At 40.6% G+C, this 26,437-nt stretch overlaps 2 protein-coding genes across 4 annotated transcripts in view; both read right to left on the minus strand.

Moving 5' to 3' along the window:
• Positions 1-306: 306 nt before the first annotated feature.
• Positions 307-13,795, minus strand: tecpr1a (tectonin beta-propeller repeat containing 1a). The gene is made up of 24 exons (XM_067575460.1): positions 13,636-13,795; positions 10,760-10,999; positions 9,812-9,994; positions 9,577-9,699; positions 9,368-9,487; positions 8,769-8,943; positions 8,581-8,681; positions 8,062-8,163; positions 7,793-7,941; positions 6,908-7,515; positions 6,633-6,769; positions 6,301-6,456; positions 5,893-6,042; positions 5,545-5,702; positions 5,191-5,421; positions 4,556-4,652; positions 4,278-4,357; positions 4,083-4,139; positions 3,020-3,194; positions 2,529-2,664; positions 2,309-2,401; positions 2,056-2,162; positions 1,586-1,705; positions 307-1,427 (listed from the first exon to the last, which is right to left on the minus strand). The coding sequence occupies exons 2-24, from the start codon at positions 10,982-10,984 to the stop codon at positions 1,278-1,280; spliced, it is 3,633 nt and encodes a 1,210-aa protein (XP_067431561.1). The 5' UTR covers positions 10,985-10,999; positions 13,636-13,795; the 3' UTR covers positions 307-1,277.
• A 1,624-nt stretch (positions 13,796-15,419) lies between these two features.
• The window catches only part of baiap2l1a (BAR/IMD domain containing adaptor protein 2 like 1a), a 29,289-nt gene continuing 18,271 nt past the window's right edge, over positions 15,420-26,437 (minus strand). Inside the window, exons 7-14 of one of the 3 annotated variants that reach the window (XM_067576350.1) lie at positions 25,946-26,098; positions 25,699-25,842; positions 25,035-25,158; positions 24,165-24,378; positions 21,462-21,521; positions 21,219-21,369; positions 17,911-17,951; positions 15,420-17,778 (exon numbers count right to left, since the gene is read on the minus strand). In XM_067576350.1, the coding sequence (XP_067432451.1) occupies positions 17,706-17,778; positions 17,911-17,951; positions 21,219-21,369; positions 21,462-21,521; positions 24,165-24,378; positions 25,035-25,158; positions 25,699-25,842; positions 25,946-26,098 (960 nt within the window). In that variant the 3' untranslated portion in view covers positions 15,420-17,705. Of the gene's footprint in view, positions 17,779-17,910; positions 17,955-21,218; positions 21,370-21,461; positions 21,522-24,164; positions 24,379-25,034; positions 25,159-25,698; positions 25,843-25,945; positions 26,099-26,437 lie in introns of all 3 variants that reach the window. The other 2 variants (XM_067576348.1, XM_067576349.1) reach the window with 2 other exon arrangements.

Here is a 26,437-nt window from a genome sequence, read left to right on the forward strand (position 1 = left end):
GTTTTTGATCACAGTTTTTCTCACTGCTCAGTCTTTCTACTACCATCAGTTCCAAGGAAGTAGACGGCATGCAAATGCAAATATTCTCCTGAGAAAGAGGAAGGTTCAGTTTTAGCATTTCAACCACAGGACTTTTACAAGTAAGCCACACTTTTCCCTTATTTACAACCATTGCACATACTCCATGACAGTAACGTTAGAATGATAGTAATAACAAATTATTTTTAGAAGATAACATCAAAATCTTTATAAAACATTAGTCAACTGTTTGTATGAGGGAGGAAGCAACCACCATAGCTTATAATCTTATAGCTGCTACACGCTGGCTCCAAAAAAACAAAAACCACTGCAACCAAACCACTAAATTTCCTGTATTAAATACAAAGTCAAAACATTTCCTCTTTGTTTTCCTCACTCTAATTGTTGACTCCTTCTACTGTGTCTTCTTGCACCATTAAAACAAACAAAGAAAAAGAAAAGTGTCTCGGCCCATCACACTCAGCCACGGTGGTTGCTTCTCACCCATCCAAACTCACTTTCACACAGGTTTCCCCACACTGCCCAAATTTGGATTTTCTGTCTCCAAACAATGATTTGTGGAACACAATAAACCCCAATCTAGGCTTCAAAAAGTCTGGAAATATACGGGTGGCATTAGAAACCTATGGGTGCCACACAGATGCTTCAGTAGTTATCAGTTTTCTTTTGTCTCTGCTCTTATAACCTGTTGCCTGCAGGCTACAACGAAACGTAGATTTTTGAAATATAAGTTTATAGTATAGTATAGTTTGTACACACAGTTTGTATACATAAAATATATTTTTAAAAACCACCCTTCAACCCCTCTACCTTTACCTTGACTTATGTGTTGTACTCTATATACAGATACCACACAAACCTACAGAAACTTTACATCCTGATGAACAGGAGCATTAAGACCACCACAGTGATGAAAGACAGACAGCAATGGAAAAAAGACAGATATGCCCTACTGAGTAGATGAATAGGTCCCCTTAAAGATTTCAGAGATTGATCTGATTGTAGTATTTTCCAAATGTTTCCTCAAGTTTTGTTAGATTGACTAAAGTGATGTCTAAAGTTTGGAGTTGAATTATCACTGCTGCCACTTCAATATTAAATATAAAGTTGGCTTTAAATGAACATTTTCTACAAATGTAACATGGTTTAGGATGGCTACATATGTGTCTTTATACACGGCACATTTAAAAACAACAAACAGCATGTATGCACCTTTGTGTGTGTGTTTATGTGTGAATCTAACATCCCACAGCATTTCCATTGACCTCTGTGTTCCTGATAGGGAGGGGGCTCCTAGGGGCCGAGGCAGATGGGTCTGTTAGGGAAGGAAGACGGACACGGGGCGGCTCCATGGAGTTCCCTCTGACTGTGACATGGTCCCATCCACCCTAAAAGACAGAAAGAGAGAGAGAGAGAGATCAGCTCCAGGCACTAATGTCTGTTTGCAAGTAACTAAACCTTAAAGCACTGCATGCATACTCTCCTCCAAACAGATGGGGCCTTCATTAGAGGAATGTCATACAGCTTGATTTCTTTGGTTCCTTACCCCAATGCCGTAGTCCCACGACTGTCCTTTAGGCTCCATGGGTTGGACTCCGAGTCGATGGCACACTGTCCCACAGCTCAGGCCGTGGCTGCCCTGCACCTTGTCTGCTATGATCCACACCTTCACCCCCACAACAACATAACAAAAATCAACCACCAAAAAACATTCATATTGTTTTTTTATATCGTTTCATCTTAACTCATCATTATATGTGGTTATTTCCCCTTTTTTATTCCATAGGAATATTCTATATATTCATATTCTATATATCATATATTGTGAGGTAACATCCATAAACTGCCCACTGCACATTCATGTTTACCAACCCAGCCAGTCACAAAAAAGGTTCAGAACTGCTATATCTGCTTTATATAATAGCTATCACATCCACGTCAACCATTCACTTCACTGCAGACAGTAATAAAAGGTGAACAACAGTCATGATGCAGCACTATCATCCTGCTACCGACCTGGTCCAGAGGCCCTACAGAGACTTTGCGCACATTATTCGAGATGTGCTCCCAGGAGGAGCCCTGAGGGTAGCTGGGGGTCAAACCCTGCCGGTACCACAAGTTACCTGGACAGGAAACAGCCAAGTCACACACATGAGCTCAGATAGTCTACCATGAAACATGAAGTCTCTTAAAAATGCACTAAAGTTTAAATCAGGGTATATCAGGTATCCATAAATACAAGCCGTAAATAATAATGCAGCCTCCTTACCATTTTCATCTACAGTGTAGACTGATGTCCTCCCCACGGACACCTGCTTCAGCTTCTGTTTGGTTGGGGAGGGGATGTGGTACCAACAGTCTCCTGCAGATGGAGACACAATACACACTTACCAATTACTGTACAAGTGAAAATCATGTCTACTTGCAGCATTAGTGGTTGAAAAATATAAGTAACTCTTTATGCCATGGGGCAAGTTTCTTCCACTGACCCGCAGGGGTCTGCGGAGACACGGATCCCCTGTAGAAGGCTGAACCGTCCCTGGCAATGGCCCAAACCTGGCTGGCTGCCCCGATGGAGATGGACTTGAAAGGCTGGTCAGTTCCCACGTGAAGCCATGAGGATCCCTGTGAGACAAACAAGAGGATGTTAGAACAATTGCCCGTTAAGTGCTTTTTTAAATTGTTGTTATTATAACTTGTCCTGGAAGTATTTTCGCATTGTTCACATCTGCCTATGTTTAGCCACTTATCAACAAGAATCAAATAAAATATATCCTTCAGACATTTTGAATTAAAAAGTCTTGAGTGATAAATGTGTCGGAAAGCTTAAATCAGGACTTAAGACAAAGGAAGCACAACAGCGGTCAATGAGGTTACAAGCACTGTTGTTTTAAAATGAATGAATGTTTATGAGTGGCACACCAAAAGGTGTTAAACCTGTTTATGGGGTGTACACATAAGTACAGTAAGTGTGACTCACAGCAGGTGTCAGTGCAGTGACTCCCAGCCGGCAGAGCACGTCTCCCTTGTTGCTGATCCCCCACAGAGGAACCACATCCACACTGCTCTGAGCCGCACATGGCAGGATGGTCACGTCACTCAGTGGGATGGGTGGGATTTCTTGCCAGGGTCCTGTGGTAGCCAACTTACACTTCCTGTGCAAGAGAAAAAAAAATGTTGGCAAGAGGTGCAGGTAAGGATGCTGCTGGAGTATAAGGCGTGGCAAATGACCCTGACCTTACTGTAACTGTAACCACCCCAGAACCATGTGTTAGTTTTCCTGTGTGTATGTGTAGTCTGTCCTCTTTCCAGGTCTCCATGGTGATGGAGGTCAAGTGTCTCAGGCCTTGCTGATCAGATTCTTCATATGCTCTCATATATTCTAACTATAATTTTGTCATCCTGTTTGTCCATGCTGCATTTCTCTAATTTTGCTATCTTGGTCTATTCTGTACACACATTTACTGCATGTCTGTCCAACCTCTGTTTCTTCCATTGTTTTCCCCTTTAAGGGTTTTTTTGGGTAGTTTTTCCTTATTCGAATTGAGGGTCTAAGGATAGAGGACGTCTTATGCTGTACAGATTGTAAAGCCTACTGAGGCAAAATCGTTATTTGTGATATTGGGCTATATAAATAAAATTGACTTGACTTAACTGTGCCTTGTGTTACCACTTCTAATAAAGTACCCATGTTCTCTGGCTACAAAAACATTTGTAAGGCCTCAAAACACATTTGTAAGATTCTAATAGATGTTATTTCAACTCTTTTTGAGGTCATATTGTGCACTGGTTGCATTAGACTGCATTAAATACTGTGGAGGAGGTGTTCAGTTTGTTGTTTATTTGTTTCTCACACTGACCAAGGATCAAATCCTGTCAGCTGTCTATCCTGCTCTTCTAAGTTCAAAGTGACTGAATAAAAAACCTACACACACACAAACGAAAGCTTCAAATGTCAACGGCACTGACCACTCTTAGACCGCTGTGTGCCCGCTGAACAAATATTGCAGACACTAATATGCTGGTGTTGCTTTTTATAATACCTGGCCCATCGCCTGCGACGCACAAAGTCCTTCATCGTTTTATAGCCGTGATATGACCTGCGCAGAGAGACGGAGAAGAGGAAGAAAGAATTGTAGAAAAAACAGAAATAAGGTCATAATCACGAGGGAGGTGATCATTTGAAAAAAAAAAAAAGACACAGCAGGTGGGTTGAAGGAATGGCATGTGAAACCTACGCTGGAAAATCAGCTGCGTATTGCCAGCCTTCTCTGTCTGTCCCTCCAGAAACACTGTAGTCAACTGCCCAATCAGACACCTGAAAACAGCAAATAAGGGAAGTGAAGCTGCTGCATTTTTGTCTGCTCACCTTGTCTGTGATAAATCAAGAACAAATATTTATAGTTTCCAAACGAAAGACTGTAATGGAAGGATAGTGGTTAACCTGTGAACTGCAGGACTGGTTTCACAATAGCAGAGGGGATTACCCTGAGTGTGTGTGTGTAGCTGTACTTACCCATGTCCATTGAGGGGACGGAGGTTTGGTATTTGTTTTTGTGCACTCATGTAGTCCTGATGCATCACTCCACATGTAGCGGTCTGTAGGTAGACCTCTAAAACAAAGCAAACATGCTTTAAATGAGTGGCTACACTTCAAATTGTAAATTATAACATGTATTCCAGGTTTTGTTGAAATGTTTGCATTTGTTCGTCCCATCATAGCGTGATAGTAAAAGTTTAGATGTGTAGAAAAAAGTATTGACAAGTAATACTGCCCTGTTTATTTAAAAACTGTGAATCTATTCATATACTTCAGGCAGTCTTAGAGAAAGGCACTTTATTTTCATGACATGTTAAGTGTAAACATTAAAAACTGAAGAGAGTAGTCAATCCTGTTTCCACAGTTCATAAATATGTAAGTCCACTCGACTTTACTACCACTTAAGACTCCCCTGTGACTATTTACACTCTAGACATATCACACAGTCACTCATATGAGCCTGGCAATTTTAGTGTGTGGAAGAAAACACAATAAATGCGACAAAACAAATCATTGCAAGCAATTAAACAACAATTTCTGCTCTAAAAACTAGGAAATTGTGTTTCATAGATGGAAACTGGTAAAGGATAAACTCTCTTGGAGTACTCCACCTGTTGGTGTAGCCGGTGACAGGGTTCCACCTCTGGTTCTCATAGATGTAGACGCTCTTGACGTCGGTCTGTGTGTAAATGTTATCGGTGCTGCTGGCCAGTCCCTGGAAGAAGCCACCTCCATAGCCCCCGGTGTAGACCCAGGCGGTGTGGTCGTAACCAATCCCCCACGCTATCCCAACGCTGTTACACTCCACTGTACGCAGGTGACCTCCAACCTGCCGCCAGAACCTGCGCAATTTCAAAGAAAGGAAACTCAAATATTAAGTGTTCCTGAAGATGAAGACTATCTATTAGAACTTCAGCGTCATATTTATTCTCCTGCACCCTTGCAAAGTGCGTTCATGTTCTTACATCTGGTTGCAGGGTGTAGGGTAGGGTATGGCTTCCAGGTTAGGAGAGGGCTCGCTGACGAAGATGTCCCCTTTGCAGGTGATGGACCAGATGGCCTGTTTGGAGGGAGGACCCTGGATTCCCCTGGAGTCACAGCATGACACACTCAGCAACGCCAGCTGGAGGCAGGGAGGAAGGTGGAGGCAGACAGATGGAGATATTAAGGGGAGGGAAAGACAAATGAATGGTAAAATTTGTGTGCAAATGCTGGGTGGGTGTTAGCACAGAGAGAACAACAAAAATGATATTACGCCACTTAATTTCTCTCCACCATCTAAAATTTATTTTATTTATTTGTATCATCTTTACCCAATCATGCATCTCGAGCTCTGTGGCTGCTGCCAACCGTATTGGCCACCTCTGTTTGGTCCGCTCAGGTGTGTAGATGGCAAAAGTGTGTTTGGAATCATTTAGCACAGGAACCAGGATGGTCACCTCATTGATGAAGGCATGCAGGTACTGGAGAGAGTGGCGGCAGGGAGGAAAGAAGAGAAAACAATAGAAAGTTTAAAAAAGTAAATAGAGGAAGAAATAAAAAAGAAAGCAGTAGTGAGAGAGAGGAACAGCAATACTGATTCATTTGTATCATTTATTCCATTGCCAGAACCAGTCCATTGTGTTAACATGTATACTGGCAAAACGTCTATTTGCTACATATTGTAGTGACACAAGTCTAATACACAAAGCATGAACCTGAATACACACACTCCTCCTCACCTTCTTCTCTTCATAAAAGTTGTAATAAATGAAAAGGATGCCGTCCTTGTTGCCCTCCGGTCCTGAGAACTGCTCCAGGGCAAAGTGAACATCTACCCATTTGTGAGGCTTCCAGTCTCTCCACCACTGCATGGTTCCCTTCTTCACCCACACGGACTGTAATGGGGGTAAACGTTCAGAAAAATGAATGAATAAATAAATGAAAGAATGAGGGAACATGTAAAAGGAACTCCATAAAGCCAGTAAAGACACAGAACAGAAGTAAGTGGAAAAGGAGAAATATTACAAACATCAAGTACAGAAGCTCCAGCTGTTGTGTTTACTGCATGTACCTGTTCTATGGCTTGTTCATAATGTCTGAAATTATCCATCTCTCTCTTGGTTCTCTCACTGAGTTGCTCAAAGATTTGTCTCCGCCAGGCTGCTGTCTGGGCTGGGGTGACAGACAGACTCATGGACTGGGCCAACACTGGGAGGAAGGGAAAGGGAGAAATTGCTGACATCAGAAAAGTTAACAAAATGAACAGACATTTGGCCTTAATTAAATCAGTTTTCCTGCAGACATGAGATGGAAACTAAAACATGCTAGCTGTCTCATCTAACTCACTTGAAGCATTCATAGAGCAGTTGAACCAGTTGAGTTGGGAGTGGCTGTCCACAGAGCAGCCTCCCCCACTGACCCACGCCCACAGAGGGTGCTCATCTGCCCCATATGGGTCCTCCATGGCGAGGGTGTATGTGGCTACCGATGACAAGCTGCAGGTATCGGCAGAGTCCAACACTGCTGCAGTCTGGGCCTGCTGGCTCTGCGCCTCCTCCAGGTCCACATTACTCCACTGGGGGTCAAGAGGCCCTCCGGACTGGCTCGGGGAAAGAACGACATCAGCACACGGAGCTTTGACCTCTTCTTCTCCGGGGATGACCTCCTCCTCCAGGACAGCAGGAGAGGCTGATCCCACCGCTCTCGTGGTCTTTCCTGGTTCTCGGTCAGAGACGAGCTCAGAGATGAAGCTGTCGCTGGTGACCTTGGGGATGCGGGGTTTGGGGGTGTCAGTCGGCTGGCTGGAGGGGTCTGTGGGGGCATCCGCCACTGACTCTGGGGCGACGGAGGTGGCTAAGCAGCTGGCTTCGTCTGTAGATCCTTTCTCTGCGTCTGACTCCACATCACTCACTACAGACTGACCACGCACCTCACCACAGAAGTAACATCCAGCGCTGTGAGATGGAGAAAAGGAACGAATAATAATTGCAATTATATGTTTTTTTAATTAAAGCTTTCCCAGTATGTGAAATTGTGACCTAGACATTATATCAATGTGTGAAAATGTCTTGGGCTCATGTTTATCTTGACTACTTTCTTACCAGTGTATGAGTATGAACTCATGCTAAAAGGGTCATTAGAACTTATCTATATCCGTCTGTGTGTCTGTGTGTGTGTGTGTGTGTGTGTGTGTCTGTGTGTGTGTGTGTATGTCCACTGAGGCCTCTCCACCTCTGCAGGCTGTTGACGCTGGCACTGGAGTGGGATCTGTCTCCGTCTCTGGGAACGCTGATGGCCTTCCAGGTTTTCCCACTCAGTTCACTGGAGGTAACACCCTGTCGGAAGTACACCGCCCGGTCCTCACAACTGATGCCCCACACCTACACACAACAGGGAGACTGTCTTTGACTTGGATATGTACACAACCCATGTGATATTAGGTGGAAGGTACACAATATGTCCCGCACAGGATGTGATGCGAGCACGTGGCTGGAATTCACCTGGTCGTTGAGTCCTACGTTGATCATGATCATTTCTCCAACCATGCTGATCCAGCCGGAGCCGCAGGGGTTGTGGGAGTTCACACCACGCCTGAACCACACCTGGGAAAGCAGCAGAGTGGTGAGAGTGATAACCAAGAAGCTCACAAGATGAATTGTCGTTGCTTAAATGCTCGGCAGCATTACGTGCAGCTGCCGAAACACTATGGTTACTACTGATTTAGATGTAGCCTGCCGTAGTAGTCTGTTCCTCTTTACTGATGCAGTTTTCCTGTTTGGTAGATGGTGTTGGTGAAATTAATCAACTTTAATAATCTCAATAAAAACTAATCATATTTTTGTCTACTGCAAACTTTAAGTTCTGTGTTATAAGGCTTAAAGACATTATTTTATACATTACCTGTATGACCATATTACAATTAAAGCCAAAACAAAATTATGTGTAAGCAGTGCTATTTCAATACAGGATTCCAATACAATAGTGTGACTTCTATGGAGTTCATCACAGCATTTTCTTACTTTGTTGTCCTTGGTTACAGCCCAAACAACGTTGACTCCCACAGCTACATGTGTAGCTCCTACATCAGGACTGGGAGAGTCCACCACCGCCCAGGATGTACCTGGATCACAGAAAACATTATTCTCAATACAAAGTACAAACACAAACACTCAAAACACATCCTCCTCCCGGCAGTGAGCTACTGTACCTTGGGGACAGTCTCGGCTGATGCCCTCCCTGACAATGAACTGGCCCTCCCACAGCACCGCCCAAATCAGGTCCCCCGGGCCACAGCTTATCTGGACCACCTCCCCGGGGAGAGACACCTCCTCCCACAAAGAGCCCTCTGGATTGTGGTGGTAGATGCCCTCTCTGAACCACACCTGGACAGAGGGAAAGAAAAGGAGCCATTAGATGAGCAAGAGTGATATCAGGAAAGCAAGTGAGGAAAAACTCTGATTTGCATCAAGCGATGCAAATCTAGCTGTTAATCTGATGTGACAAGACTGCGAGTGTGTGATCTAGCTCAGAAGGTTAAATAAAAAAACACAAACACACCCTTAATATGTGTGTATATAACAAAAAATCTCTACAGTTTAAGCATTAAATCCATTATATTAGACAAATGCATTACATTAGATACAGTTATTAAAGGTTCCATTTTACAAACCTTTCTTGAGCTTCATGTCAGCAACTGTTTATCAATTCTGACTATATTTGTGAGAATTTCCAGTATGTTGCCATGGATACCTATGGCTAAGTTGGGCATGACACGTGTGTGTGTGTGTGTGTGTGTGCGAGCTGTACCTTGCCTTGCAGGGATACAGCCCACAGCGACAGCCTGCCCCTGGGCTCGTCACTGATCTCCCACCCTCCGCAGCTGATGTCGCTGAAGGGATCTGGTAGAGCCGTCTGCTGCGAGGGGATCTGTCAGCGCACACAGGAAGAGAGATGCAGGTGAGCAAACTAAAAGGTTTTACACACAAACGTACAGTAGAACGTGCAGTAACACCCACCTTCGCCCAAGTGTCCATGGCTTTGTACCTCCTGTAGCGGAGCCATCGCCTGCGACGGACACAGGAGTTCCACTTTTTGTCTTTGGTGTAAGTGGCCGGGAAGTCAATGGCATAGGTCCATCCCTGCAGAAACAAACACCTCAAATATTAAAATGAGCCAGGAGTATTCAGAGTGAGTGGTGAGTAGTGTGTGTGTGTGTGTGTGTGTGTGAGGTGGTCTGAAATGGACACTCACCCCTTTCTCTGTGGGATCTCCCTCAAAGTTTTCGTCCACGTACCAGTCGCCCTCCCACTCCCAGCTGCTGGAGGGAAGCTGGAAGCCGTTCAGAGGTTGATGTTGCAGACCCGTGACATCACTCCACTGCCAGCGGTCGCTTGGCAACAAACGCTCCGAGAAACCATCCACAGGATTCCATCTCTGATAGACAAAAAAACGTCAGAGTGCACACACAACCAAAACAAAACAAATGCAGCAGTAACAGGTTATCCTCTGGCAGTAACAAACACAGCGTGTCACCTCATAAATCAAACATGATGGACAATCTAAAGGATTCACAAAACCTCACAGAGGGAGACCAATCCAGAGGTCTGCCCTCAAGTCAAAATATAACTACAGTATGGTTGAAAATTTACTACCATAGAGCAGTTTTTGTGAGTTGTCACAAGTGTAGTAACTACAGAGTGTCAACCTAATGCACGTTACCAGCTGTGTGACAAAGTCCTTGAAGCTCCTAACAGCTGCGATCACACACAGACAGCATGACTGTAGTCAACATTTATCCTCACATTTTAGTTCCACATGCAGTACACTTTCACTGTATCTGTTTTGTGCTTAAAACTGATTTCACGTGCTTCTAATTTGCTTGTTAAGGCTCAAAGCTAGCAGAATACTGGCAAGAGAGGAAGTTGGACACTGCTGTATGAGGATGTTGCACTTATTTTTTCAGTTACTAAATCACTGCAATAACATGAGTCCAAGGGGAAGTCCACATTTTCAGTTTTATTCAGGATCCTTTGTGCAAGAAATAAAGGAAGCCATGGAAAAATATTAAGGCTTTTTTTTTTTACTTTTCTTTGTGTATTTTGGAACTTTGACTCAAATTCTTTCCAAAAAGACACATTTTTTGTCCGAGAGGCAAACTCTCTGTAAACTATGACACCCTGATTGGCTACAAAGACCCACTTGATTCTCATAGGTCTCCTCCTGGTAGCGGACGGGCAGGTCGGAAGCGTGGACGTTCAGGTAGATCTTGTTGTCGCAGGCGATGCCCCAGCAGCACTGCTGAGCCGCCGTCGCCCGCTTGAACTCCATCTGGGTGTCGCGGCATAGCTCCCACTGCTGCCCCGCCGTCGACAGGTTGTAGACCCGCCCGTACACATCCACGGCCCACAGCAGGGAGACGGGCATGGCTGCACCTGGAACCTGAGAGAAAGGTGGAATGTACCTTTAAAAAGGAACAAAAATATTTCTTCCCTATATCATTAAAGTTGATATTTACACCCATGACACCATCATCACTCCAAACAAAATTATGCAAGATGGCATGTGCATCATATTTTTTAAATTTCATATTCCCAAATGGTATCTTTTGAAACCAACTTGCCTTGAACTTCAAATAAAGTTCTTAGGCATTTATATTATTATATTATTATTTATGTCTGCACAACATGTGTTTGCGATAATGGACCCAGTTTTGGGCAGTGTTGAAGAGGTTAAGGATGAAGGAAAGGATAAAAATAGATTTACAGCGCTGGAGGAATGCAGTAGAGACTGAAACATTGTGATGGAGAGAATTAAGTTTGGAGAATTTGATTTCATTTGAGTCTGATATATAATAACATACACAGAAACACACATTTTTGATGTAACACTTAGAGGTCATCAGAAGATCTCATGGTGTAAGACAGTAGAGCTCTCTGGGACATTATTACACTCAAAGGATGCAACTGTCCTCTGTGTCTTTGTGCGGAAACTTTTAACTTACAAATATATAACTACATATACAGCACAATATGTGTGTGTATTGTATATGTGAATTTGCCTATATTCAGTATCTGAGGTGCAAAGCATTACCTTCTGCTAAAAAAAAAATCCTCCTCAGAGCAGAGCTGCACACATTAATCAGAGTCATGTGTTGGGGTTGCTCTGATCCTCACTGTGCTCTGTTTACAGCAACATGTTATGTTACTGACCCATATTCAAAAACCTGGACAATGTCATCACCATATTTAAGCCTACGTGGCAACTGTAAAAAGATATATTATTGCAATACAGTAATCAGTGCAAGCCTTGTTCAATGCTTGTTTTTAACCTTTACATACTGTTCAGGTCAAATCTGACCCATATTTACATCTGAGAGCAGTAACAATCCTAAACACTTTTTATATAACGATATTTTTATGACTTTTCCCAAAGTGACCCAGAGTGTACAAAAATGGAAATAATATTTCAACTTTTTATTTTATTTTTGTGCAGCCATCACACAGTTTTTTAGAGGGTGTTCCACGTTAAATTTGACCTGTATTTATTTAAAGATGTTGCATTCTTCACATTTATTAACATTCATTGAAATAATGATGGCTGTTCTCCTGTTTTATGTAACACACGATCATAATATAGTGTGATTGTGACTGTTCTTCTCCTTTAACAAACAGTTTAAACCTAAAGAATTAGAGCCACAACGATTCATTGATTAGTAGTTGCCAACTATGAAATTAATCGCCAACTATTTTGATAATCGATTAAGTGTTCTGAGTCATTTTTTAAGAAGAAAACGTCCAAAGTCTTTGATTCCAACTTCTTAAATGTGAATATTTTCTAGTTTCTTCAGTCCTCAGACAATAAACTGAATGTCTTTGGGTTGTGCACAAAACAAGACATTTGAGGACGTCATCTTAGGCTTTGGGAAACAGTGATCAACATTTTTCACCATTTTCTGACATTTTATGGATCAGATGACGATTAATTGAGAAGATAATGAAGGAAAAAATAGGGAGTGCTGCTGGGCCAGGAAACTAGTGTTGATTATGTTCTGGTGCTCTTTGAGAATAGGGAAAGTAGTCAAATAAGAATAAAAAAGCGATGACTGTCCAGCTTTCTTTTAATGGAAGTCCATGGTGTTGAAGGGCAGTCTAAAAAGCATCCAAGGCACTCTGATAATGAGTTAAAAATCTTTTATTAATACATGAATGTACATGGATTCATGTATTAATGAAGGATTTCATTATTATTATTCATTTATATTTGACAGATTAATCAATAAGTTAGCTGCAGCTCCATAAAGCAGTGACTCTATTTTTCATGAGATGTTTCATTACAGAAAGTGAAACCCATGACCAAAATAGTCACACATTATGTCATTGTGTTACTTATAAATGGAATTACAGTGAAAATAGTTTATTCCTCTTTTTGCTGGGGACCCCCTGGAACCCCCTCAAGGATCCCTGGGAGGTCCCCGGACCTCACTTTGAGAATCACTTCTGTAAAGAATACACTCTCTCTGCTCTCTGAAAGCCCCATTAAAGGTTAATCAATGACTGATGAGGCATTTATGAATGAAGAAGTCAGAAGTTTGGTATAGAGACTAATTATGAGTCAGGATGAAGAGTCAGATATGAACAGGAAGTAAGGGTTAAAAGGGTTAAAAGGTCTCCATTTCACAACACTGCGTAACCGGCAGGGATGCTGCTGCTGAAAGGCGTATCCTCTGCCACTTCGAGTACACACCGTACACTTATATTACACTGCAAATATTAAAACCGCCATGATACAAAAATGCTACAATAACTATATACATTTTAAAGTGCCGACAACAATGATGCCACAGCTAAACTGACAGCAGTGTGTTTGTTTTATGTGCGACGTTTGTTACACTGCAACAAAGTAGCGGCTTAACGACAACAGCTACGTGAATGGATACTATAGAGCAAGTGTGATCCAAACACACGCAGTAAAACCAGCTTTTAGGCTTTAACGACAACACTCAGCTTCTTTTTGGTGCAGGCTTACAGGCTTAGCCTTCTAGAAATAGCAAATGAACACAGTCCAAACACACCAACCTTGAGCTTCCTCTCATAAACCGTCTACCGGAGCCCGGTGGGATGGTTTCATTCAGCAGAAATGAATGTTGCAGCTGTCTAAACTATAATGTGTCAGGAAAGCCTCGGACATTTCACATCATATATTCGGTGTTGTGTGAAGCAGGAAGTGCTTATTTGTTTCTGCATCGCTATTGGCTGTTTTCCGTGGCAGAAGGTGTCAGTAGCTGTGACGTCCAGCAGGCGGCGCTGCTGGCTCATATTTCAGAGCAGAGACCAGTTAATTCATTTTACTGGAACATTTCACATTCATACATCCAAGTTCTCCTTTGAACTTTTCATGACTGAATTTATAAAGTATTTTGAGTCCTATACTCTAATCCTATACTTATAAACAATAAGAAATAAGAAATGTGCACATACAGTTAGTATGCTCCATTATTTATTAAGAAATTTTATTGCCTGCTCTGTCTTATCTATTTATTTATTCATTTTTATTACTTTTACCCTTTGTCCTGTTACTATGTTGACCGTATCAACAAACTGAAAGTGAAGTCATGTCCTTTCATTGTGATGCCTAAATGTTTTCTGTCATTGTATTATCGTCACACGTTGTAAGTCAAGCTTTCTATAAATAAAGTGATGAAAAAAAATAAAAAAAATATATATTTCAGAGCAGAAGCTGATATGAACTTTATTTGTATAACAGCTTTCAAGCAGCCCAAAGTGCTTAACAGAACAAGATCAGATGAAAGCAACAACAATAAGTGAGAGAAAAACAAACAAATCACAATACAATAAAACATTAACAATGATGCCAGTAAAGTCACCCTAAATTAAAGCCAAATTAAAAAGATAGGTCTTTCACGTCTTTTTAAAAATACAAGTTTGCTGATCTAAGATATGAGGCGGGGTTTTTTTCCCTCTATGGCCCATAAAAACAGGAAGCAGCCTCACCAGATTTCTTGTGGGACACTTTAGGAACTTCTAAAAGAAAGGCAGTAGAAGATCTGAGAGTTCTTGTTGGGACATAAAATGAAAGGTAGTTGCTGATATACGAAGGTGATGGTGAGGTTATGTAAGGCTTTATATACAAGTAAAAGCATCCAGTTTGTATCAAGGACCCTAACACAAGAAGCTAGACTCATGTTTCTTATATTTATTTAACATATTTCATACAAAAAGATGCAATACAATGTGTTACACAAAACATGATAGAAAAAAACAACTAAAAAGACAGATGCAAGTACGTATTTTAGACTAATCAAAGAGAGATTTAGAAAACAAAATTAACAGGGAAAAATGACAATTAATACTGCAGGTGAGGTTAAAATATAGTAAAAGTTTCTAGGTAAAAGAATTTTTAAAAAGTAGAGTTTTAAGTTTTGTTTTACCAAACCAACCCCCCACCCCCCCCAAAAAACCTAAAAACTAGTCCTAGGGTGCTAAAAAATGATAAAAGGCAAACACATTTATAATATATAAGTATAATATATATATAATTAAATAAACAAAATGTAGTCACAGACCAGCATCCTTCTCCTCCTACTTCCCATCATTGTCAGAGTAATGTAGACAATGTAGGCTATCAAATAAATACGTTATTTTATTGTACACTTCAATTCTTCTCCTTTTTCCTATTTTCAATATATCAATGCATACAGGTTATTTTTTGGATTATCATGAAAACTGTCATCCTTATACATTTTACCTGAGCTCAACTCAGTGACACATAATTAAGAATTAAACACTTGATTGCTACAGAATGCAGTGAGAAGAAAAGAAAAAATGAGATGGAGAGCTCATTAAGTATGCAGACTTTATCGTGTTTTATTGAGAAAAAAAAAAAGACTACATCGTCAACACAGTGGCAAGGTGCACACTGAAGGAAGCATGTGGGAATAACAATGTCAGTATGATGAGTTCACTTACACACATCAGTGGGTCTATGAAGATCAATAAACTGTTTCATCGATCAGTTCCTCATCATACAGTATACATTCTGTAAAGCAAATACATGGCAAAAAAGTCCATTCCCTCACAAAATATTTAATACTTTGTATATTACTGTGACCCAACATATTTACATACAATGAAAATGTCAACCCAGAAGGTACATTTTCATGTTGCATAAATTGTGCATTGTACACTAAAAAACAGTGAAACCATGAGGAGTGAAAAATATTCCCTTTCATCAAAAGGTCACTTTACCCATTTAAATCACATACCAGCAGTCAAATCAAAACCAGTGTGGGATCCACGGCTCAGATTGAGCACATCATTGGGGATCGTATTCAAAGGGACATCTGTATACGTATGTTATTCAAATATCTCATACAAACTTACAGTATATAAATAGCGGTCTCATTTTAAACAGCGACATACTGTTTTGCCGTCACTCAAATGACAAACCCTTTTCCCCAACACGTCACTCTCCCTTCATTCTCACAACCTCTGTTTATCACAATGCCTCTTTTAAAAAAAAGAAAGACAAAAATAATTCTAATAAAAATAGAAATAATATGTTGGTTTTTTTTGGCAAGTCAGGAAGACAACCTGGCTGCTGGTCAGTTTCTTCAGCATCAGGTCAATATCATTTACATTTGAAATTCTTCATTCTGCATTAATCACTGCACTGACTGCAGCACAAACAAGCTCAGAAAAGACCTCATGACACTGTCTGAGCATTCTCATCCCATCTTGAAGGGACATTTCACCTCAAAATGATGATTCAGGTTTTATTTCCTAATTTCCATGTCAGCAAAGGGAGTCCTTTGATGTTTATAGTTCCATTAGATGTGCAGTTACTGTAGCCCCGATAGCTCTGTATCAGCCTTCTCCCAAACTAGTGAAGTTAATGAAACAGATTTCAGGCTGCTAATAAAGGCAGTTTACACCTTTAAATATGATACATGCAAACATAGATTTTTAGCTATGCTAGCGGTATGGCTCTTGGGAAGGCAATGCTGGTCCGTCGCTGACTGAAATATCTCTACAACTATCAGATGGATTGCCATGAAATTTTTGGTACAGATATTCATGGTCCCCAGAGGATGAATAATAATGACTTTGGTGATCTGACTTTCCATCTAGTGCCACCAGCAGGTCAAACTTTTCACTTATCCTGTGAAATATCTCTACATCTACTAGATGGGTTGGCACAGATTTTCGCACAGGCATTCATGTTCCCCAGAGGATGAATCCTAATGACTTTGGTGATCTCTTAACTTCTCTTCTACCACCACCGTGAGGTTCACATTTGTGGTTTTGAGTGAAATAATTCGACTTTCAACTGACAACTATTGGATGGATTGGCAATAACTTTGGTGATCCTCTCACTTTCAATATAGCACCACCACCAGGTCAAAATGTTTGTCCAGTACTTTAGTTCATGACCACCTACAAAAATGCTAATTAGCAAATGTTAGCATGCTAAAATGCTAAACTAAGATGGTGAACATGGTAAACGTTATACCTGCTAGAATTTTCATGGTGAGCATGTTAGCATGCCGTCCTTAGCATTTTGTTCAAAGCACCACTGTCTTGTTAGGTTTTTTGCAGCTTTTGTAATCATTACATGATGCAAATCACTTGGATCACGGTGTACAAGATTTGGGAAATTTTACTTCTGTGCTTTTTCATTTCCTTTCATTAAAAAACAATAGCCCCACTCATTCAGTAGTTTGAGAGAATTTGGAGGTCTTATTAACTTCAGTGGAGGGACGTGGTGGTGAGACAAAGTCTGAGTTTTAATTTTGGGGTGAATTATTACTTTAACACAAACACAGACTGGATGCATACCCTACATATTTTCTTTGTACTATAAGGCGTATCAGAATTCCTGCTCCTTTGTGTGTAGATTATGCAATGTTTCCCTGTTGTAGCTAATGTAAAACACACACTGGCACAGTATAAGACATTTATACCAAGAAACAATGGATCCCTTTAATAGAGCAGACTGGTACTGAGACAGACTAGCATGCAGGCTAGTGAGATGTCAGGTTAGGGTGATACTCGGTGTGTTGCAGGGGTCCCACGTTGCATGATTCCCCCTGAAGGCATGACAGCGGTGAAAATCCTCCTGCTCTGTGTTAGATGTTTGGTGCTGATCTGTCATTCGTGACAGTTGGTCTCAGCTTGACCGTGGCGAATGGATTCCCTCCTCTGCAGGGAGAAAACGGTTGAAATCATCTCAAATCCACCAATCCATGGACATCAATAATTTAAGTCTTCAATTAGTCGCAAACAACGGTGAGAATCTGTGAGTGTTTTTGTTAGTTGTGTTAGGTCACTCACCCTAGAAAAGGAGCCTTTGCGGTCCCATTGACTAAAGAAACCTGCTGTGAGGAAACAGAGACAGAAAGACCCTTGAAGATCCAGTGGACACAGAGAAATAACACATAACATTAAACATACACACACACAAACCACTACAGTCACCACGAACCCACACCCTCCCTCCAGCTGTGATAAAAGTCAGTGTTGTCAGACTGGTTTGATTAGATTTCTCCTCAACGGTTTCCCCCCCTCCTCCTCCTTCCCGATCAGAGCTTTGACACATACTTACACTACAACCTCAGACCTCACTAAGTCTGGAATCTAGATAATCTAGAAAGGCTGGCAAGAGACACACTCCTCTTTTTCTCTCACCTGAGGACGATGATAATCTTATCGCCTCCACAGAGCCAAGTGAGCATGGGGAGGATAAAGTAGAGGAACATGAATACCTGAGCTGTGAGCCTGAGGGCTACCAAAGCACATATTTGCTTATAAAATAGTATAAAGCTGAAAAGAAAGTTTATAATAGCTAATAAATACATCAGAGGAACTCTCTTCTGCCTTTGAGTTTGTAGTTGTATGTGTGATGTTGTTTTCATTTTAGATCAGATCAGAGAAGATATTTAAACCAAAGTTTTATCATTTATTTATTTATTTATTCAGCATGCAGAGACAAGATAGAAAAGGTAAGTTGAATCAAAATTCCTAAATGATTTTATTCTATTTTTCATATGCATATATTTATAATTGACCTCTTTTACAAAGCTCATAGAGACGGCTTTTAATGCGTTCATTAATTACTGCAGAAAAACATGCTTTCCCTTACTCTTCCAGTAGAGAGCAGGCAACATCCAGAAGTCACAAAGCATGCAGCCACAGTGAAGGTTTGTTCCCTGAACTCTGCCTTTCAGGAAGCGACAAACTCTTGCATTCACTATTTAAGCCTGAATTATAGTAAAACATTATTTCAACTTGAACTCGAAACATTTCAGAATCTTTGTAATGCAGGTGTTTCGAATCTAAATGCCAGAAATGGAATTTTCTTAACATCCACATAAACTTTTAAAAACTTAATCTTGTAAATAAAATCTCTTCAAAACATTCTAAACCTGCAAAAGTATGAACACTCACGTCAGGATTAGCGACGTTTTCACTGCAAGCAGACATATGGCATTTAAAAAAACCGATACATACAGTTAATTACAGTGTTGGCAGCAAGTTACATGACTACGTTACTTTAGCCAATACTCCAGTTAATGTTTCCCACTGAAACTGGGAAGCCTAAATCTGTACAGCGTGTCAAAAGTCTGTATCACCCAGCATAAATTGGTGGTAATTGCTGCCTGAGAGGCTAAACTCAGGGAACAAAAGTCCCCACGGAAACGGAGACAAGGTCCACCTTTGCTTTACAGTCACAATAACAAACCTAAAAAGCACAGTCAGCCTGTTCTGCCTTCACTTGAAGGAATGTGTCATGGGTGAAATAAAGACTTTTTGTACCGCGTGTGACGTTATTAAAGTTTTTGTCCATGCTGGGCAAAATTCTCCAAAAGTTATGTAAAATTATAACACAACGAGGATGACATGAGAAAAACAATATGTGGAAAGCGTCGGGATTCCTACTGTATCTCTAATAGTGGTTTATTTCATGGTAAAGCCCTGAGGCAGCAGATACAGAGGACACTGAGTGCAGACAGAGCAATGAGGAAGGTGATGATGAGGGAGAAAGAAGTGTGCCTGGGCTTGTCTGCTGGCTGGCTGGCTGGCTGGACAGCTACTAGTTCATTCTGTATCAGCTGACACACCGTGAACTGAAACTGTGTCTGTACCCTGTTATCCTTTATGCTTCCATCTGTAACTCTGTCTTCATTCCTGAACAGAAGCAAAACCTGGCTGGGAGCATTTTTCAGATGTCTCTTAAATTTGTGAGCCAACAGTTCTCTGGTTGGTCTGTTTTACACGTTTACTTAAGTCTGTATTAGTTGAAAAATTGCAAAGAGGCTCCTGAAGAATGCAAATAAAACATCTTTTTATGGCCAACACATCCTTCAGGTCTTGATAAATATAGTATATTTCCTTGAAGTGGTTTCAGGAATTGAGGTGTGTTTTTGGCTACGCTCTGTTTTAAGGAGGCGATGATTATACAACAAGGCGATGTAGATAAGACAAGATTAGTCAGACCAAATTTATGTGATGGCGTTTTGAGGTGTGGGTGTGAACTGTGTGACATGTCAACTAAGGCAATAAAGATATTGTATCAGGAAACATGGTGTAGAACATTTCTAGAACATGTGAAGGACCACTGAAATCACATTAATACATGGCTGCTGCATTGCATAAACACAGTTGTCTAGCCTTGTCCTTTAGCATAAATTTAGTAATAAAGTAGTAACATAAGAAACTTTTGAAATACTTTTGTACGTTTTGAGAGAAGCAAGGGTGCATGTGTACTTTAATTGCTATTTATGCCCGCGGTAGTTACTGTTTAACAAAAGTCTCGCACTTATCTCGCAAACTATTTCAATGCCATTTATGCGTGTTGACCGTCATGGTTTTAAAATGTAATGAAATCACCCTGTTTCGATAATGCTAAACATACATATATAAATGGTACAGTATTCCCACATTATTAAAACAAGTAATAATTCATTAATTCACTTCATTTGTTACTTTCTTTTAAAAGTAACAAATGACCAATTAGAGGAATAAACAATGTTAACCACATCCAGAGAATAGCTTATTTTAGCCACAACCACAAACACAAAAGCATCTCATGTCTTCTTGTTGCAGAAAAAAAAAGTTGCTTAAAATGACATTAAAATTACAATATGTTAGTATGTTACAGTGTCAAATCCATAACAATGAACTCATATATAACAGAGTTGTCTGCTCTATCCGTTTTCCCTAAAGCACTTTTTGGACACACTCTTTTCTTTAAAGGTTCTTTGGTAAATGGGAACTTCAGAGCATACATCAATGACATCATTAAACCGCATGTTCATATTGTACCATGCCCACCAGTCATTGATGCTTTATATCAAAGGAAACCAAAGAGATCAAGGAGGCAAAAGATTTAATACTGCTATTAAGGATACTTTCTTTGTTTTGTTCTCATACTTCAGCAGTTCTCTTTCTGTGATTGTATAAATGGATACACACATTTTATAACTCAATAGTGTCAAAGGTAAATGGTGACGGCACATTACGTTTTCTTAATATTTAGGCCGATGAAATGGGTTTGTTTTTGAAATAAGAAAAAAAAAAATCTTTCTTGTTCAGATTTAATAATTACACCAGACTTCACCAGATCAGGTCCTGGTACTGACCGTGTGCTGTGGCGAGGGTGTTGAGGTGACTGCCGGGCGGGAGGGGAGCTCGTCGCTGTAGTCTGGCGGCGGCAGCAACACCGGCCCCTCCTCATCCTGCTCTGGGAGACTGGCCACACTCAGACTACGCACCGGCGTGCCCATATTGCTGCTTAGACAGGTGACATAAAGGTTCAGCTATCCAACGTCAGCTATAAAACAAATCACTGACTCATCACGCAGCATTCTGTATAGTTCTCTTACCTATTTGATATCACAGGCTCAGTATAAGGTCTGCAGTAAGATGAGGGAAACCAGCCCCGCCTAATATAAGAGAGACAAACATACCACAATATCAACAACAATATCAACAACATCATAAAACAATCTTATATAGCTGGCTGTATAAAGTGTTTATTGATTATATGGATAATCATTAGTTGTTAAAACTATTCTTTCTAAGATGCAGTATGAGCTATAAATTCTTTTACTACTATTAAAGCAATAACCTCCAATATTCCAACAAAGGAGTGATATATAAAAGACTAAATAGAAGTTTAAACCATAAAACATTCAACAAAAAAGATTAGAGCTGAAGCAATTAGTCAATTAGTAGATTAGTCAACTGACAGAAAATTAATCTGCAACTATTTCAATAACTGATTCATCGTTTGAGTCATTTATCAAGCAAAAATGCCAAATGTTCTTGTTTTCGGCTGAGGATTTTCTGCATTTCTCTGTCTTATGTGGTAGTTAACTGAATATCTATAGACTTCTGCCTGTTGGTTCAGACAAAACAAGTGGAGTATTTCATAGACTGAACAATTTAATCAATTAATCAGGGAAATTGTTTATATTGTGGTCATCTGAAAAAATACATCTCTCAATCAGTATAAGTTTATTAGCCTGAGTGGGCTGCATGATGACATAATAATATGCCCAAAAATCAATTCTGCTAAAATGATAAATGAATTATGCTCAGATGCTTGACTTCATTCAATAATATATCAAATAGTAAGAGCTGGAATGACAATGACATTCATTCTACTTTCACGCAAGCTTTCTCCTCCCGACTACAAATAAATCTGTTATTTGGTTGATAATCACTGCTGTAGACAACACATGAGATCGTGATGCACATAACAGATAGAAAATACATCACAGACAGCAGGTTTTGCTCAGTAAGACTCAGAAGTTGTCTCCAAGTCACGTCTAGAGAAAAAGATGGCCAATGAAATGGATTTGTTGCTAAGAAACAGAAAGTACTGTGATTTATTCCCAACATGTCCTCTTCTTGACAAACCGCCACTGACTGCATTAAAACCACTCCAATTCAAAAGGCTCTTAATGACACACACACGCACAGGGAGCAGATAAGGCTCGTGTTAATTTGTTTCAAAGTGGGGATGAAAAAAAAAGGCTCTGACACAAGCTCTGTGAGCATTCTGTAATCCTTTCGCCTACATTATAAGTCCTAATTGATCCAGAGAGGCGTTTAAGATGATTTTGATCACAGATGCAATCCAGAGGCTACTTCACAGATTTATTCCACTGCAGTTACAAATACAAACATGACTTGGTGTGCACAAACAGGCTCGGACCTCATGATTTGTGCAAACAAGACACATTAAGGCCAACAGGTGCAATGTATGTTTATATAGGAGAATATTAAACAGGAAAGAATGAGAACATTTTTCCCTCTCTGCAGTCTGGAGGTGACATACAGTCACAGCTGCTGTACGACTGCCTGATTTTACCATAACTGCTTTTAAAAAATCCTGCCTGATATATTCATTTCACTCACTCATCATCACATGTCTCGGAGGAAGAAAAATCAAACATTTTGTCATTGTTGCACAACTTATAAAACACCATATTTCTCTTGTTTGTGTGTGCGTGCACCTGGAGTATGTGTGTATGTGTGTGTGTGTGTGTGTGTGTGTGTGTGTGTGGTTTTGTCATTAGGAGAGAGAAAGATCGAGCTTTACGACTGTCATGTCAAACATACCTGACATACTCTACTGTTTCTAGGCATGATGTATTAGCACAGCGAAATATTAACAAACACATAGCAGAAACTAGTACTGCCACCTGAGGCATGTGAAAAACGCCTGTGTGTCAGTGCTGCCGCATATTTGTTGGAATGAAAGTACATTTCCACTTGTGGGTGTACCAAAGGTTGTATTTAAATCCAGCATGTGAGAGGAAGGGATTCTACAATAAAACTTTCTATTTCAAAAAGAACGTTGTGATTCATTTTTAATAAGTTATGTACGACTTAAAAACTATATATATCACTGGAATCATTTTATATTCCATATCTCAATACTTTCCCCCTTTTTTTTAAAGACCAAAACCAATTTCCTAAAACAACTGGGCACTGTAGATTATAGCAAACATTACTCAAACTGGAATAAATTGTGTGGGGACCATTTTCAGTAACAGATTTTGCATGCTAATGAGTATTTATTGCAGGAGGACAGTGTATGTGGAATTGAGTCAAAATAAACTACAGTGCCTGTGTTCGTGGTAATGAGAGAACATGTCACTAAGTGCAACGGCGTAGCTCATTGATGTGTTTTTAATAGTTTTTGGACAATGGACACCTATGGCGAAGAGGAATAAGCCTTATTAAGGGTTTGGATACACAGACATTATTGTTCTTCGTCTTTTTCTTTCCATGGGACTTGAATAAAATAAAAAGATGGGTAAGCTATGACTCATTGTAAGGGGGAAAAGCACCAAAATTAACAAAAATCATTTATATCTCCATAAAAAACAATATTTTCATTCATGTTTTTTCTCTTAAAATTCCCTATCTTTATAGAGCTAACTCTAATTTCATACTCGTAATATGATAACACTCAGTTTTACAAATTGACAGGTTAGGTTAACTGAGCTGAGGTGGCTTAAGCCATCAACATGTCATATAAAAAAGGGATTAATATAACCAAAGTAAAAACTTACTGCCGTGTCTTCTCTAGCTCTCCGTACAGCCAGCCGTCCTTCTCCTCTGAGATGAGCAGAGCGATGATGACGCCGTCGTCAAAACTGAGGAGTGTGTCGTTGTTGCCCGCCGTGTGGGGAAAGATGGTCCTAACTCGTGGCTTCCTGGCCATGTTGAGACCGGACGATAGGGATGGGGACCTGGACAGACTGCCCTCTCCAAGGCTGCCCTGGTCTGGAGGCAGTGAAGGGTCACAAACACAGAGATTAGAGATGTGATACTGTCAGTGGCATGTCAAAAGTTAGAATTATAGGTAATTCATTTAAAGGAGTAGTTTGACATTTTGGGAAATACACTTATTTGCTCTCTGGCTCATATCTATCCATTAAATATAAAGGTTCAGCCAGTAGCCAGTTAGCTTAGCTTAGCATAAAGACTGGAAAGAGCTAGCCTGGCTCTGTCCAAAGGTACAAAGTCTGCAAACCAGCATCTCTAAAGCTCACTCAGTAACACATCACTTATATATCATTCATTTAACCTATAGAAAAACCAGCGCCAGACTATTTCTTGGCTGGGAGCAATAACTCAGCAGTTACAGTGAAAAAAACCCCATCAAATAGTGAGCTTTAAAGCTAAAGCTCTACCAGCTGCCTAGATTGTTTACATTGCACAAAGCCAAGCTAACTGTTTCCCCCTGTTTCCTGTGTTTGTGCTAAGCTAAGCTAACTGGCTGCAGCTGTAGTCTTACAAATATGGTGTCAATCTTCTCATCTAACTCTCTGTTTTCTCGAAGTACACCAATAAAGCCTGATAAGGAACATATGATCAAAATTTCAATATGTAAAACAGATGTCCCATTCATGGGAGCCAAAAGTGTTTCAGCCGTCTACCTGAGTTTTTGTCTGAAGAGGAGGTGAGTGAAGATCTAGGCTCTTGGTTGAACATGTTGGCTAGTGGACTGATCTGAGCTTTTATTGGCGGTGCTGGAGGTGGCACCGCAGAATCCATGTTGTTCTGAGGAGATGACAGAGAACATGATTAGCAGATGTCATAATGTGACAAAATATGAGTTGGAAATATTCAAATCATAACAAGCGTTTTACTTGAAAGACGTCATGTGCATGAGCGAGGGTAAAGTCCGTATCAAGGCAATGATGTTTTAACAGTCTATGCTGCAATAAACAGCCATGGCCAAAACACTGATTGGACTTTAAAAGAAGGCAATAACAACAGCACATGCAGGATTTCCCGTGGCTGATAGCAAGCTAATGATAGTCAATTTACACACAACAGCCTCCATCTGATACATCAGATATCAGCACTATCACAAGATAAACTACAAGCAACAAAAAGACAAGATCTACATGATTTACACTATTTGTGAACTATCTGGCCATGCTTTCATCCATTGCTTTTATCTGAAGCATCTTGAGCATGAGATATGTGTATGTGATGAAAAACAACACAAAGTAACAGGTGACACAGAGCACTCGTCATTGTGACACCAGCTTTGGTGCGTGGTTTAACACAATGAATTCATACATGAACGCTCACCCTGTTGTAGCGTTCAACAAGTGGCGATTGCTCTGGAGTGGTGGAAAGCCCATCTATCATTGTCTCCACCGTGTCTGGGACCTTGGTGATGTCGCTGCACTTTTCCTGCCAGCTGGGGAGCTTCACAGCCAGCATCTCTTTGGCCTGGAAACACCGGAGAAAGAAAGAAAGAAAGCAAGACAGACCATGTTTAAAAATCTACTGTGTCAGTCTGACTATGCAGGATTACTCCTCTGTCCCTTCTTACCTTCTCATGGAAGTTGCTAATTTGATAGGAGAACATGCAGTGTTTGTCCGCCAGGAAACAGAAACGCCGCTTTTCCTCCAGCAGCGCCTCTCTACAGCCGTCGGCAATGAACTTCTGCATGTCCATCTGGCGCGATGAGATGGTCTCCATGTACTGCAGATAGTCATGTCATGGGAGGAGGTCAACAAGGAGGTCAGAAGGACTGGGTGTGGGATTCAAAACTTTTCAGGTTTCAAATGAGCAACAAAATTGGAGAGTATTTTCCAGAGGTGCACTGAAAATTAACGTAGGCGTACAGAATGAATCTACAGGGCATCAATTAGGAGGGATGTGCAGATTTTGTGCTGACCTGAGTGTAAAGCAAGCTCTCAAGTCTCTTACTGAGCAAAAACTGATTAAAGCTAACTCGGTGGCCACAGCTTAATGTTTCCGTGCTTGTGTCCGATTCACTAATCGAGGCACTAATGAGTTTTGTAATCAAAGTCGATAGTT

Source organism: Thunnus thynnus, chromosome 20 (genome assembly GCF_963924715.1).
Source record: "Thunnus thynnus chromosome 20, fThuThy2.1, whole genome shotgun sequence".
Lineage (NCBI taxonomy): Eukaryota > Metazoa > Chordata > Actinopteri > Scombriformes > Scombridae > Thunnus > Thunnus thynnus.